The sequence below is a fragment of the Marmota flaviventris genome, chromosome 15 (assembly GCF_047511675.1).
Source record: "Marmota flaviventris isolate mMarFla1 chromosome 15, mMarFla1.hap1, whole genome shotgun sequence".
Classification (NCBI taxonomy): domain Eukaryota; kingdom Metazoa; phylum Chordata; class Mammalia; order Rodentia; family Sciuridae; genus Marmota; species Marmota flaviventris.
Genome location: NC_092512.1, coordinates 37471653 through 37487856, shown reverse-complemented (window position 1 = coordinate 37487856; position 16204 = coordinate 37471653). Strand labels below are relative to the sequence as shown.

The 16204-nt window shown below is 32.1% G+C and overlaps 1 protein-coding gene across 10 annotated transcripts in view; it reads left to right on the top strand.

Annotated features, from left to right (window-relative positions):
* The window catches only part of Vps13b (vacuolar protein sorting 13 homolog B), a 757361-nt gene that overhangs the window by 97723 nt on the left and 643434 nt on the right, over positions 1-16204 (top strand). For all 10 annotated transcript variants that reach the window (XM_071602212.1, XM_071602213.1, XM_071602214.1 and 7 more), the window contains 2 exons: positions 5667-5836; positions 12727-12921. In XM_071602212.1, the coding sequence (XP_071458313.1) occupies positions 5667-5836; positions 12727-12921 (365 nt within the window). The remainder of the gene's footprint in view (positions 1-5666; positions 5837-12726; positions 12922-16204) is intronic.

Here is a 16204-nt window from a genome sequence, read left to right as displayed (position 1 = left end):
TATCAGTTTCATAAAAAGACGAATTCTTTGTTAATGGAATAAAGGTCTTGAGTAGAGTAGAACAGAACATCATAATGAAGGAATCTAGAATAGTAGTTAAGAATTTTGCCTATGGAGTTAGACTGACTTGAAATCTGAACCCTACTTCTTATTGACCTTAGAAAATTTAATTAATGTTTCTGGTCTTCCATTTCTTTATCTCTGTACTGCGTTCAGTTACTATGATAGAGGAGACTAATTGTCTTCCCAATATCTATTTTTCTCTTATTTTTATAATAGAAATTTCTGTAATGGAAATAAAGATTTTACATTCTAGGTATACTCATATGACCACGTTCTGGCTACTACAACTGGAAATGAACTTCATATGTTTGGATTTTTGGGTCCTGACTTTAAATGGGAAAGAGCATACCCTTTTTCCTTCTCCCTTTCTTTCTTTTGGAAAATAAATATAATGGCAGGAATTGGAGCTGCCATCCTACACTCTGAGCTGAAAGCTGCAGGGCTAAGGATGACAGAGCAGCAAGATAAAAAGAACCTAGGTCCTCAGTACTGTGGTATCACCATGTCCTTTAGACTCTAGTTGTTGAGTAAAAAGAAATAAGCTTGTGTTTTTTGTTGTTGTTGTTGTTGAAACTTCTATTTTAGTTTTTACACAGCCACCTTACTGTTATACTAAATAATGAAAAATAATTGGATGTAGGTCCAAATATTTTTGTGAGCACTAAATGTGATAGTGCGTGTAAAAGCACTTAGCATAGTGCCTAGTGCAGGGTGTTTGACATGTTCATGCTTTGTGGATTGTACCTTACCTGAATACCTATATTATGCCAGACTTTATTCTGTGTACTAGGGTAGTGAGGCAGATAAGATATATGAAATTTCTGCCCTTATATCCTTATGGATTGGACAGAGTAGACAAGTAAACCTATTATTTTTTGGACATTGGTAAGAGTTTTGAGAATAAAATAAAAGAAGTAGGAAAGAGAGCTAAAGATAGGAGGAGAGGAAAGCTGTTTATCTAAAACAAGAAAGTCATTTCTGAAGTGTTTATATATGAGCTGACCCATGACTGTGTAAGGGAGTTAGTCTTGCAGTTTCCTGAGAAAAGAGAGTTTAAGTAAACTTTAAGATAGGGACATCTTAGCTTCTTATAAAAGGAGAAAAGCAGACTGCATAGATGGAGCATAATAAATACTGGTAAGTCAGAGAGGTAGACATCACTCTGTTAGGTCTTGGGGTCAAAGGAATTTGGATTTTATTCTACAAATGTCTGTTCAGTCTACCAGCTGAGTATTAAAAGGTGCCCTTGAATTTTATTCTAAATGTGATGAAAATCATTGGAAGGTCTTGAGTAAGGAAGATATTAACTTATTACTTTAATAGTAATTACCAAAGTTAATCTATTAGAAGAAATAATCCAATTAAAATTGGAAAAGACATGAAAAAATATTTTAGTGAGTGAAGAAAAAATTGTAATGGCAAATAAGGACATGAGGAGGTGTTCAGCATCATCAATCAATGAAGAAATGCTACTTAAAACTACAATGAGATTGCAGGTTGTTAATAAAAACTTTATTATATCTATCAGAATGGGTAAAATAAAAAGAGTGGCTAAATGGCTAAAATAAAAGTAGACACAATACCTTTATTTTATTTATTTTTATGTGGTGCTGAGGATTGAACCCAGGGCCTCACATATGCTAGGCAAGTGCACCACCAATCATTAATTAAAAAAAAAAAGATCTTCCTAGTTTTACTTGTACTCGTGTGTGTGTGTGTGTGTGTGTGTGTGTGTGTATGTATGTGAAAGAGTGTGTGTGTATTGTGTACAATATTATCAGCCATGTAGGTTTGTCCCTGACCACATTCAGAAAGAACAATTCCAACACTATAAAGGTCTCATATCTCTATCTTGGCCCTCTCTATTCTGTTATCCCTAACCCCTAAAACTATTAATGTGTTCAATTTCTGAAATTTTATTGTTTCATAAGTATTATATAAGTGGAATCAGTTAGTATATAAATCTCTGGGATTGATTTATTTTGCTAAGCAAAATTCTCTGGAGATTTATCTAAACTGTTGCATGTATCAGTAGTGGTTTCTTTGTATTCCTGAGTAGTGTTACATTGTATGTATTTACTAAAGTTTGTAAAATCATTGAAGGATATTTGGAATGAGTCTGTTCTTGGGCTATTATAAATACAGCTGCTCGAGTAATTATGCACTTGTTTTTGTGAGAACATCAGATTTCATTTCTTTGGGATAAATGCCTACCTATGTAATTTATAGGTCATATGGTAGTTGTATATTTAATTTTTTGAAATAAATTACCACATTCTTTTTAGGAGCAGCTGTACCATTTTACTTTTCCATCCATAAAGAATGAATGATTCAGTTTCTTTACATGTTTTCACTATTTGGTATTGTCACTCTTTTTATTTTAGCCATTCTGATAGATATGTAGTTTTAATTAACAGTCTGCAATCTCATTGTAGTTTTAAGTAGCATTTCTTCATTGATTGATGTTGAACACCTCCTCATGTGCTTATTTGCCATTACAATTTTTCTTTTTTACTTACTAAAATATCTGTTCATGTCTTTTGTCCATTTTTAATTGGATTATTAGTTTGAAAACATTGATCATTTTTCATTTTATATGTAAATTTGATCTATTTTGAATTCTTTTTTTTTTCATAAGGAGTATATTTTAGGTAGATAATTTATTTATTTGCTCTTGAATTTCCAGTTGCTCCAGCAAACACCATTTGTTCTTATGGTGGTCTTTCTTCTATTCGATTGGTTATGCACCAAAGTGAAAAATCAGAACAGGCAGTATTTGTCTTTCTGTATCTGGCTTATGATATATATATGTGTGTGTATATGTATATATATATATATATATATATATATATATATATATATATACACATACATGTATGTATGTATATATATTTCCCCCAAATCTTTTTTAGTTGTAGATAGACATAATAACTTAATTTTATTTATTTTATGTGGTGCTGAGGATTGAACCCAGTGCCTTACACATGCTAGGCAAGGGCTTTACCATTGAGCTACAGCCCTAGCCCCTGGCTTATGATATTTTAACACATGTATACAGCATGCACTTATATAATTAGGGTTATTTTAGTATTTCCCTCTCCTTATCATTTCTTTATGTGTAAAGACTTCAAACTCATTTCTTCTAGATCATCATTAAATACATAATAGGTTATTGTGAACTATAGCCATCGCTCTGTGTGTGGAACATCGGAACTTATTCCTTGTATCTAACTGTGTTTTTGTACCTGCTGTCTAACTTTGTTTTATCCACCCTCTCCTCCACACTTCCCAGCGTCTACTAATAACTCTTTTATTTTTATCTTAGAACTAGTGATATAGAGTAGTGATCAGTGTTGGCTCACCATTACAGTATTAATTTTAATCAAAACTTGTTGTCAGAACATTTAAAACTCTTATTTTTGGTTATAAATGTACAGAAAAGTGAAAAATCTAAAAGGAATAGTAAAGAATTATAAAAATAAACTTTAAAGTTTGTGGGAAAAATTTAATGAGTTGTGTGACTAGTGTTTGTCTTCTGGTATAACTTACAATATGAAATATATTTCATAAGCCTTGATAAATTGTCATAACTCCTTTCTAAGTTTGGATAAGATTCTGTCATTTTGTCCTATATACTTCTAGTTTCTTTAAAACCTGTGAGAGTTTATGTCTTCCTTTAATGAGAACGAGTGATATTCCTTGTGTCACTTTTTCTGGGGACATCCTCAGTCTTTTTATCACCTTGTTGTCATAAGTTTGTTTTCACTAAGTTCTCTTGAGTCTTTAGAAAAGGTGCAGTGTTGATACATCAAAGTTATCTCTTTCTTCCATTTCTCCATTTATGTTTAATTAGAATTTTACTTCCAGTGTTACCAATTTTTGTTTCCTTCTCCGCACTTTTATCTTTCTCTGTTTGGATTATTCATTTTTGTAAAATGTCATGTAGGTTTATCAGTGGCACATGAGGCAACCAACTACTTGCTTTGCTATCTTAGCCTGAGTTCAGTAGCAGATGTACTGTAACCACTGTCTAAGCCTGACACAATTGAGAGAAATGATGTGATTGTTTTTTGATCATGATGCTCATCTATTATTTACCTATGATTTGTGAAGAACTAAAAGTTCATAATTTATGTAATTGTTCAGTTAATATAAATTGGCAATTGATATTTGAACCATAAGTGTGATATGTCATCATAGATTCTTTCACAGAATCAAATATAACAGATTCTTTCACAGCAACTAAGCAAAGTGAGAGCTTCCTGTACATTTGTATACATATGTTTTTGAGTGCATACATATTAAAATTTAAGTTATTAGCACTTCTGCTTATTCCTTTTTTTTCTTAGCTTTTTACTGAAGTATATATACTTATTGGAAAGTGTATATAATTTAAGGATAGAGCACTATGAAATTTTTATACTAATCACATCTATTTAAGTAATTGGTCAGAAAATTGGTCAGGAAATAAAAGCTTAGCATCAGTTAAAAAATCTTCTTGTTACTAAATATTCTGTCTTAAAGAATAACCACTATTCTTATTTACTTACATCATAGATTTAGTTATGTTTATTTTGAATTCATAAATGGAATTACACAATATGTGCTCTTTTGTCTCTGGGCTAACCCATATTATGTTTATGAGATTTGTTGTGTAAGTTTCTATTGGGTATTATAACGTATTTATTCACATTAATGTTGATGAGTATTTGGTTAGTTTTTAGTTCTGGCTATTTTTATAGTGAAGCTACAATCATTGTAGTGCATGTTATTTGGTAAATATATGTATACATTGCTGTTGAGCTACTAAAAGTGAAATCACTAGGTCAAATGATTGCATATATCACCTTTAGTAGAGATTTCCAAACTGTGTTCTTAAGTGGTTGAACCACTTTACACTCTTACCAGCTCAATGTGGGACTTTCACTTTCACTTGTCAAATTATGACTTGTTGCCAGTTTTCATATAGGTATGAGCAGAATTTTTTTTTATACTTTAAATGGTTAAAAATAAATTTAATTCTGATTTATTTGAAAATTATATTAAACTGAATTTTGGGTATCCTTAAATAAAATTTTATTGGAGCATAGCCATGTTCCTCTGGTTCTTGTATTGTCCACAGCTGCTTTTGTGCTGTAATGACAGATTTGAGTAAATGTGACAAACGTATGGCTCAGAACTAAAATACGTTCTGTATGACTCCTCACAAAAAAAGTTTGCTGACTTTTGCTTTACAGGCTTGGCAACACGTAGTATTCTCTCTTTTTCATTTTAGCCTCTCTGGATGGATGTGTAGTTCTATCACATTGTGACTTTATTTGCAGTCCTCTGATGCCAAATGATGTTCTCTAGCTTTTGATGTAAACTTTATCTATTTTTATATATGACTTTTTGCTTATCAAGCCTTGTTTTGCCCTTTTATCTATGAATTCTTTCTTTCTTTTTAAAAATTTTTTTTAATTGTAGCTGGACACAATATCTTTATTTATTTTTATGTGGTGCTGAGGATCGAACCCAGTTCCTCACACGTGCAAATTTTCAGTTGTTTAAGAAAATTAGTTATTTAAAAATATTCTTCATTAAAGTTCCATTTTTCATTTTAGAAATTAAGGATGAAAATGAAACAATATTGAATCCTGAAGAAGTGGCTTCTTTGGAGGAGTATATTCCTACTCGACATACAAGTGTAACTCTTCTCAAATGTACCTGTACAATTTTCATGGCTGAGTTCAACTTGCTGGATTGTTTGCTTCCTGTCATTATAGGAGGAAAGGTATAATAGGAGTTTACTTTTTTCCCCTTGTGTATGTATATGTGTGATTATTAAATAAAATAATATCTGCTTATATCTTTATCTATGATGGAATAAAAGCAATGTAACTGTGATTGATAATTCTCAGAAAGTGATTTTATACCTGGCTGCAATGGGGCAGGCACTTCAGTGATCCCAGTGACTCAGGAGGCTGAGGCAGGAGGATAGCAAATTCCAGTGAAACTTAGCAACTTAGCAAGGCCCTAAGCAACTTAGTGAGATCATGTCTCAAATAAAGGGTGTGTGTGGGGGGGCTGAGGATGTGATTCTGTGGTTAAGCATCCCTTGGTTTAATCCCTGGTTAAAAAAAGGAAAGAGTAACTTATGGCAGAAGTGACTATGAGGCAGTAGTTTCATTTCGTATATTTGCTCTATATATTCTGCTAAATGAGTATTGCATTTGAAGAGAATTTCAATGGAGAAAATTAAAATGTCACTATTTCCTGTTATTTCAATTTTTATTATCTTCCAACTTTTGAAAAATAGACTTTATTTAAAAAAATTTTTTTTGTAGTTGTAGATGGACAGAATGCCTTTATTTGTTTTATTTTCATGTGGTGCTGAGGATCGAACCCAGTGCCTCACTCATGCTAGGCAAGCGTTCTGCCACCACTGAGCTCCAGCTCCAGCTGCAGACTTCAGTTTTTTTTTTTTTTTTTAAAGAGAGAGAGAGAGAGAGAGAGAGAGAGAGAGAGAGAGAATTTTTTAAAAAAATATTTATTTGTCAGTTTTTGGTGGACACAACATCTTCTATTTTATGTGTTGCTGAGGATTGAACCCAGCGCCCTGCGCATGCCAGGCTAGCGCGTTACCATTTGAGCCACATCCCCAGCCCTAGACTTCATTTTTTAGAGTAGTTTAGGATCACATCAAAATTTAGTGGAAGGTACAGACATTTTCCATATACTTTCTGCCCATATATTTGGATGGCCTCCCTCATGATCAAAGTTCTCCACAGGAGTGGTAAATTTATTATAATTGTTGAACCTCTCTCGGAACATCATTATCACCCAAAGTCCCAAGTTGACATTAGGGTTTACTTTTGTTGTTTATGTTCTATGGGTTTTGATAACTACATAATGCATTTGTCTCCCCTAATGGTATCACATTGAGTAGTTTCACTAACCTAAAAATCTGTACTCCTGTTCATCCTTTGCTCTCCCTCATCACTGATAATCACTGATCTTTTTCCTTGTTTTTTTTTTTTTTTTTTTCCAGAATGCTGTATAGTTAGAATACCAAATAGTTAGAATGCCTTATAGTAGAGTCTTAAAATATGTGGCCTTTCAGATTCTCTTCTTTCACTCTGCGCAATTAGATATCTTCCATGTCTTTTCATGATTTTAAAGCTCATTTCTATTTTTAAAAACCTTTTTTAGTTTTTAATGAATCTTTATTTTATTTATTTATTTATATGTGGTGCTGAGAATCAAATCCAGTACCTCACACATGCTAGGCAAGTGTTAAAAGCTCATTTCTTTTTGGTGGAAGTAATATTCCATTGTTCAGATTTATCATAGTTTATTTGTCCATTTATTTACTGAAAGATATCCTGATTGCTTCCAAGTTTTGATAGTTATTAATACAGCTGTTATTAAACATGTCTGGGCAAATTTTTGTGTACTCAAAAAATTTTAACTCAAAGTGGCAGTTTCTGGATTGTATAGTAGGAGTATGTTCAGTTTTTAGAGAAACTGCTGAACTGTCTCTTGATGTGATGGTATGATTTTGCATTTTCATTAGCAGTGAATGAGCATTCCCATTTCTCTATATCCCTGTCAACATTTGGTGTTGTAAATTTCCTGGTATTTTGTCATTGTAATAGGTGTAGAATTATAATGTTGTTATAATTTGCATTTCCCTGATGACATATGATATGGAGCATTTTTTTCATATTTTTTTTTTTGTTTATCTTCTTTGGTGAGGTGTCTCTTTAAATCTGTTGCATATTTAATAGGGTGTGTTTTCTTAATATTAACATGTAAGAGTTTCTTGTATATTTTGGTAAGAGTCCTTTACAAACATGTCATTTGCAAATATTTACCCCAAGTCTGTGGCTTATCTTATTCTCCTGAATATCTTCACAGGTCAGAAAATTTTAATTTTAGTTAGGTTCAGTTTACTAATTTTCCATTTTATAGAATATGTTTTTAATGTCATATCTAGAAGTTATCACTATACCCAAGGTAATCAGTTTGTGTCTTTTAAGGAATTGGCACATTTTATGTAGATATTAAATTGGTAGGCATAGAGTATGTGTATAGTATTCCTTTGTTAACCTTTTAAATGTTCATGGTTTTTTAATGATGTATCGCTTTCAATTCTGGCATTAAGAACTCATTTGTTTATTTTGGTACAAGGTTTGAACCTGTGGTGCTTTACTACTCAGCTATATCCCCAATCCTTTTTTCATTTTGAGACAGGGTCTCGCTAAGTTGCTGAGGCTTCCTCAAACTGTGATTGTCCTGTTTTTGCTTCTCGAGTTGCTGGAATTACAGGCACAAGGCTCTGATATTAATAAATTATGTCCTCTTTGTTTTTTTCTTAGTCTGGCTAAAAGCTTGTCAATTTTCATTGATCTTTTAAAAAAAGCAACCAGCTTTTGATTTCATTAATTTTCTCTTTTCAATTTCATTGGTTTCTGTTCGTTCTTTTATTTTTTATGCTTGCTTTGGATTTAATTTCTTCTTTTGGTTCTAGTTTCCTAAAATGGAAATGTAGGTGACTGATTTTATATTTTCTTCTTTTCTAATATATGCATTCAGTGCTACAGATTTCCTTCTAAGGAATGCTTTTACTATATCCCACAAATATTGATAAATTGTTTTCATTTTCATTTAATTCAAGGTGTTTTTTTTCAAAAATTTTTCTTGTGATTTTTTTTGACCCATGTGTTACTTAATCTCCAAGAATTTTGAGATTTTCCAGTTATGTTTTTGTTATTGTTTAATTATATTGAATTTTGAAAGCAGATATTTTTATCTCTTCTTTTAAATTTGTTAAGTGCCTGAAATTTTAGCTGAGCTGTAGAGCACTTACCTAGCACAAAGTATATCCCAAACTTTTTTTGTTTTGTTTTGTTATTTCCATATAACACTATGCCACCTCACTGGTTTCTCATAATAACAAGTAACCCTGTTTTCACTGTCCTGGCTCTTGTATTACTGCGTCATTAATTTTACTTATAGATAAGCAAACTTAAGCCTACAAACACATTTATACACACACACAACTGAATTCATCATTTCTATTATTTTGAACAACTTTATGATTTATTAAATGAATTAAGAATAAGACAAATAAGCCGGGTATGGTGGTGCACGCCTGCAATCCCAGCAGCTCAGGAGGCTGAGGCATGATAATCGCGAGTTGAAAGCCAGCCTCAGCAACTTAGTGAGACCCTGTCTCTAAATAAAATACAAAATAGGGCTGGGAATATGACTCAGTGGTTGAGTGCCCCTGAGTTCAATCCTTGATACTAAAAATAAATAAACAATCAAATAAATAAATAAATAAATAAAATAAGACAAATAAAAGCTTTTAATGTAAACTTCATTTATTTTTTTCTCTGATGCTTTTAAAGTAGATATGAATTCTGAAAAGTGAGTTTCTAACCTGTATCATTTTTCTTCTCCCACATATTTCCTTTAATACTTCTTAAAAGACAGGTGTACAGGCAATAAATTCTCTCAATTTTTGTTTGTCTGAGAAAGTCTTTTTCTCCTTTACTTTTTTCCACATTTTTAAAATTGTTGCATCATACTCATACATAATAATGGGGTTTGTTGTTACATATTCTTACATGCACGTGATATAACACTATAATTTGCTATCTATATATATTTTATAGATAAACATGAATTATACTTAAAGGTAGGTGAAAAAATTAAGGACAAAGAAAAGATGGGTATTGGAAAGCAGTACAATTCTTCACACAATAATTTATCTTAATTTTAAAATGTGGAATCATTTTAAATGTGCATAGGTAAGTTTCATTTTGGAAAAACTTTGTCAATTAGAAACGAATCTTTGATTTGAATGAGGTTAAGCATATGGAAGCTTGGAATTCTGTGATCAAGTTGAAGAGTGATAGGAGAGCTGAAAATTATGACCTGCATTTACAGAGTACTCTGCACTGGAAAGCTGCCTCTCCTGCTGGAGTCTTGTTGCAATGTCAGAGTAGGGACCCTATGTCAAGGGGTTCTGAGCTAGTGGCCTATACCCATTTTTCAGAGTGGAAGCAGGAGGCAAGAGGGTGGAGCAAACCTTTGAAGGCACCCCCAGTGGTGCTAGTGTGACTTGTGCACCTGTGGAAGGGTCTTCTGAGGGCAGTGGACATAGGAGTGAGGGGCTTCTCAGAGCATAGGCACAGGCACTGGGTGCTCAGCCTCATGCTCACAGTGGTTGCACCTGCCAAGCAAGTGGCTCTCAGAAACCCATGGCCAACTATGGATTCCAAGTCATCTTCCAATAACTTGATCAATTTTGTTTTCCATTATTTTTCCTTTCCCTCTCCTCCTCTCTTCCCATGGTCTCTTTCCTCTACTCTTCTTGTTTCCCTTTCATTTTCATTAGCTTCACACCACCACCTTTCTTTTCCTTTTTCCTCTCTAGCTTTCATGTCAGAGAGAAAGCATGGACCCTTTACTTTTTAAGCTTTGCTTATTTCACTTAACATAAAGCTCATAGATTCTTTCCTCAGCCATGTCTGATCTTCAAAGGGAAAAATGCTAATAAGGAGGCCTCACTGAGGTGTCAACCTCAAATCTGCACAAAACGCCCTTCAGATTTTTGGCTAACTCTAAGCTTCTCAGTGCAATGCAAAACTTTAGAGAAACTTTAGAAAATGTAGAGGAAAATAAAGTGGAAAGCACAAAAGAGAAATTTCACTATCTGCTTGGTGCTGGGCATGAATGGGTAGAATTTAAGTGAGAGCCTCTTGCTCTTCTCTCATACCTTACAAGAGTCTATTAGTAAGTACTAATTGAAGCAGATTAGCCTTAAAAAAGCCTAATTCCATTCATGAACAGGACCATGTTGATCTGCTTTTATTCTACATGTTTGCTAAAGAATAGTTGCCTCATTTTGAAGGAAGATAACACTATAAAGAGCCTCTGTAATTTATTCCATGACATGAATTGCCTTTAAAAAAATAAGCATACTAAAAGAATCGAACAAAATGAATTGAGTGTCAAAATAAATAATTACAGAAATAGTGTTAGAAGTGTTTAGGATATCGGAGGACTGGGGATTAGCTCAGTGGTAGAGTACTTGTCTTAATCTGGGTTCAATCCCCAATAGTACATATAGAAAAACAATGGAGGTTATTACACATTGATTTTTAAGTAACTTCAGTAACTTGAAGGAAAAAGAGAAAAATGTAAAAGTTTTCATAAGACAATCCATGAAACAAATGAAATTAAAAATCTGGAATTGGAATGTATAAGGGGGCATAGGTAAGAAGAAAAGGGGTAGAAATATGTACCTTTTCAGTACTAATCAAAAGAAAATAGCCTATTTTAATACCATAAAGGTAATTTTTGAAGTAAGAAATATTATCCGAAATAGTCACTTCGTGTTGATTAAAGTGTCAGTTCAAAGAACGAGTAGCATAGTTAATTCCCACAGATGTTATGTTGAGTGAAAGATGTACACTGTGATTCCAATTTTCTTAAGTTCAAGAAGGAACTAAATGTGGTGTTTAAAGTGAGAATATTGGCTTCCTCAGGAGTGTATTCAGTATTGCTACGAAACAGACATTGGAAACGTTTCAAGGTGCTTCAAATGGGTGGTAATTATAAGTGTAAGAATTTATTGAGTTCCATGGTCCAGATTTATATGCTTTACTCTTTTTTTTCAGTAATCAAAAATACTTAAATAAAGTAAACAATTACTAAATAAGTGTTGGTTTTAAAATTATCAATAATTAATAAACAATCTGGATTGTATGTTCAGTTTATTCAATTTTAGGCATATTCTCAGTAATGACTTATTTGTTTTTGGATTGGTGTCATGTATTGTCATGTAGCGCTTAGCATCTTCAGCCGCAGCCTGTTGAATGGAAATGTTACTATGACAGTGAAAGCCAGACAAAACAAAAAAGGAAAATATTATTGTCATATATTTTCAGATTCTCTTGGGTAGAAGGTCATGGCATTCCTCATTGAGCACCATGTGGAAGATATTTTAAGGGAGTTAGTTTTACCTATAGGAAGAGATTACTTACTAATTAGGGCACATTCTCTGTATATCTTGAAACTTACACATATTTATTTAGATGCTCTAGATGGTTCTGTAACACTGAGACCACCAAGCCTTCCTCAAGATTCCTATGACTTTATGTGCTGTTAATATAAATATTGTTAGTATGATTGGGATCAGTTATTTTTTCCTTTCTGCATACTTTCTTATTGTGAATGTCTTTTACACTGTATGATATAGTCCTTTATTTTCTGTAGTCATCTAAATGTGAGTAAAGGGAAAGAAAACAAAAGATTGCTAGTTCTTGAATATTTAGACAAATTTTTAGAATGATTAAGCTTAATTTAAGAAAGTGTTTTCATCATTCTGAAGCATGTAGTACATACTGTGAAGTTGATTGAAAAAATAAAAAAGCTTTAGCTAAAATGTTATGAACCTTTAGAAAAAATATGCATTCTTTAAAATATGGGGCATACTTAAAGTAGATATTCATATTTAGTTATAGCAAGAGAATTCTATATAAAGGCATCATTTCTAGATTGACCTACTATAACTGCAAAATGTGCAAGTCTGAAGCTTGTATAGAAGGAATTGTATATTAGTTGACTGCTGTACTCCTAAAATATAAAGTGAATACTCTTATTTTCTAGAACTCAAGTAATTTCATGAATACTGCAAACTTCCAGTCTCTTCGTCCTTTGCCATCCATTCAGATACTGGTGGATAAAATCAATCTGGAACATTCTGTCCCAATGTATGCTGAGCATTTGGTGCATGTGGTCAGCAGCCTTACTCAGCCTTCTGATAATCTGCTTCATTATTGCTATGTTCACTGCTATCTTAAGGTATGAAAAATGAATTTTCTTGTTTATTATTATGTGTTTCACTTTGGGAATGTCAAATAAGTTTCTTTTTTCCTGGAGTTATAATTTCATAGAACTAGTAGTGCATAAAGTAAAATGAAAATAAGATCTAAGATAGATTTATTCATTGTTACAAAGTAATTCAGTAAAATAAAAAGAATTTTTTAAGCTATTTGGAATTAGTTGTCTGATGCTTGCTTAATATAATTTTTGAAGATTTTATATATTGATAATTATTTTTATATGCAGTTTAATATGGGTGCTTTAAAAGACTTATGATTTCTTTGAAGGGAACATTTATTTATGTTCAGCATAAGGTTTCATAAAAATAGTTTCACATGCTAGGTTTTTGGCCACTTTTTTTTAGTTGAAATGATGTTAATTCTTGATGCAAAGAGACAAATCTTTTTTATCATTACAAATATAGTTAAGTAAAGTGATTTTTGGAAGCTGTGACCAGCCCAGCTCTGTTTTTTTTTTTTTTAAATAAGTAATGTATTCCAGTACAAATATGTACACAGAAAAATAATAAATTCAAATGTTGAATTATAAATATTTTTAGAAGTAAATACAGATATATATTCCTAAGTAGACTTATCATCTGCCTAATCAAATTTTCTTTTATCAATAAAAGGAAACCCTACAATGTCCAATTCAAGAATAAGTATTATAAAAACACTAAATTCCATGAAAAATACCAAAAGATTAAAGGACTTCATGAAAAAATCTCTGGCCAATGGTTTATAGTGTTTTAAAATTCTTATATATTTTATATTAGTCAAATAAAAAGGAATCAATTTAAAAATGATAGTTTTACATCACCTGTAGATTAAATAAGATGTTAAAATACAACTATTTTCTAATCACATAGAGCAGACGGACAAGTGTTTTAGATGACCTTGGAAAAAATCCATTTTCAAGAGGCGGGTCTCCTTTGATGGAGGATCATCATATAACATTGCAAAGGGATTTGAACATAGGGATGTGTGATTCATTGGGGGCTGTTATTATGATGATCTATCATAGTGTCTCATGTCATACAAAAAGTAGCAGAAGATAGTTTTGAATCTGGATATCTTGAGCATATTATCCTTGAGCTCTTTAATTCATTCCCATGTTGATATAATCTGAATATTAGAATAATGTTGAGAGTACATGTCTTTTTTCTTTAAGCCGGTTTAGTTTTTGGCATTTCCCTATATTTTCTAACATATTCTGCTTATGTTCATTTTTTGAATATTTTCTTTCCATATTGCAGACATTCTGCATTAATAAACAAAGTATTTCGTCATCCTCTAGGAAAATGGTCACCAAATTTTTGATCACCAATATGGTTACCATCCATACTGACATGAAAGTTAATGGAATAGTTGTTCATCATTTCTATTTGTTAATGTGTTAAAGCTCACTTGAATTTCCAGTGTAATGTAAAAGTTATAGTCTAGTCTGTGAGCAATTATGTTTCAAGAAAGGGACTTTTGCTACATATACCTTCCAGTTGTCTTTTCTATTGTGGTTAGTTTAAATACAGCTATAATGGATAAGTTTAATGTTTTAGGAGAAGTAAGTTATTGAGCAGAATAGGAATTGGTATAACATAGGCAAGAAAACCATTTATTGATATTTGGAGTATTAAATACTTTATGAAATAAAACCTCAAGTCCTGCTTGTCTTAAATATTTTGTTTCATTTTTTAGCCTGGTGTGGTGCCGCTCAGCTGTAATCCGAGTGGCTTGGGAGGCTGAGACAGGAGAATCCTAGGTTCAAAGCCAGCCTCAGCAACTGTGAGGCACTAAGCAACTCAGTGAGATATCCCCTCTCTAAATAAAATACAAAGTAGGGCTAGGAATGTGGCTCAGTGGTCGAGTACCCCGGAGTTCAATCCTTGGTCCCTCCCCAAATTTTTTTGTTTCATTTTTTTATACTTATGTGACCTAGTACATTTTAATACTTTCAGAATTTGCTAGAGAGCTGTTGTTTATTTGACTATTTCAAATTGACTCAAAATGCAATTTTGTTAATAAGTATAAAGCAGTGTATATTTCTTGTGATTTCAGTGACCTTTGAGGAAGTTTTCAAAATTTTATATTTAGTGTTTTATTGTTATAATAATAGAGGATTTGTGTGTGTTCTATGTTTGGCCTATTTTGTAATTTTCCATTAAAAACAGACAAATGCTTGAGTTTTAATTTTCTATACTTTGTTTTTATTGTACTAGCTATATGATGAATTCTTTTAACTTCCATTCTTTTAATGAATTTATTAATTGGGAGAGTTGGCATGAATTTGTAGAAAATAAGAAGATAAAACTCTTATTTTCATTGACAGTGAATGGGTTCATCACATACTACATGCTACATACTTTGAAAAATGTACACATTGTGGAAAGGCTTAATCTGGCTAACACATGCAATACCTTTTTTGTGGTAAAAACACAATCTCTCATTAATTTTCAAAGTTCAGAATTTATAACCTACCTATCATCATTATATTATACAACAGAGCTCATGAACTTTCCTCTCATTTAACTGAAGTTTCATATCCTTTTACCAACATCTTCCCAAACCCTTCTTATCAGAAATAAAACTTGCCTGTACCTTATAAGTTCATTTTATTTATCTTGTAAATCCATGCTTTATGTATGGCATTGAGTAGCTAAGACCTTTCAAGGCATCTCATATTTGAAATGTACAAAATTATGTGAATTTACCTTAAGCTGTTAAATAATATATAAGTTTAAGGCTTTGTTATGCATAAGGATCAAGTAAAACAGATGCTTTAAGAGAGATCAAGTAGGTTTGTTAAGATAGAATCAGAACACCTAGGGATTTGGGAGGAAATGGTGCTTTCATATACAACTGATTGATAGGCAAGTAATTTTGCAAATTACTTTAGTAGGATCTAATGAATTTGAAAGTAGTTCTATGCTAATACTCATTTGTTTCAATTTTCAATGTATACTCCATAGCAAGAGTGAAGCAAGCTTTTGTTTAAAGGGTCAGAGAGTAAATATTATTAGCTTTGTAGGCTAGTAGGCAAAATTAAGGATTATGGTAGGTACTTAAAAGAACAAGAAGAAAAACGTTTCCAAAGTTTCAAGTTGACATAATTTGAAATGTAGTAATTGAATTTTTTTTTGTAATACAGGTTTAAAAATTTTTTAAAATTCTAATTAGTTATACATAACAGTAGAATGAATTTTGACACATTGTACACAGATGAAGCATAACTTCTCATTCCTTTGGCTGTACATGGTTCTGAGTCA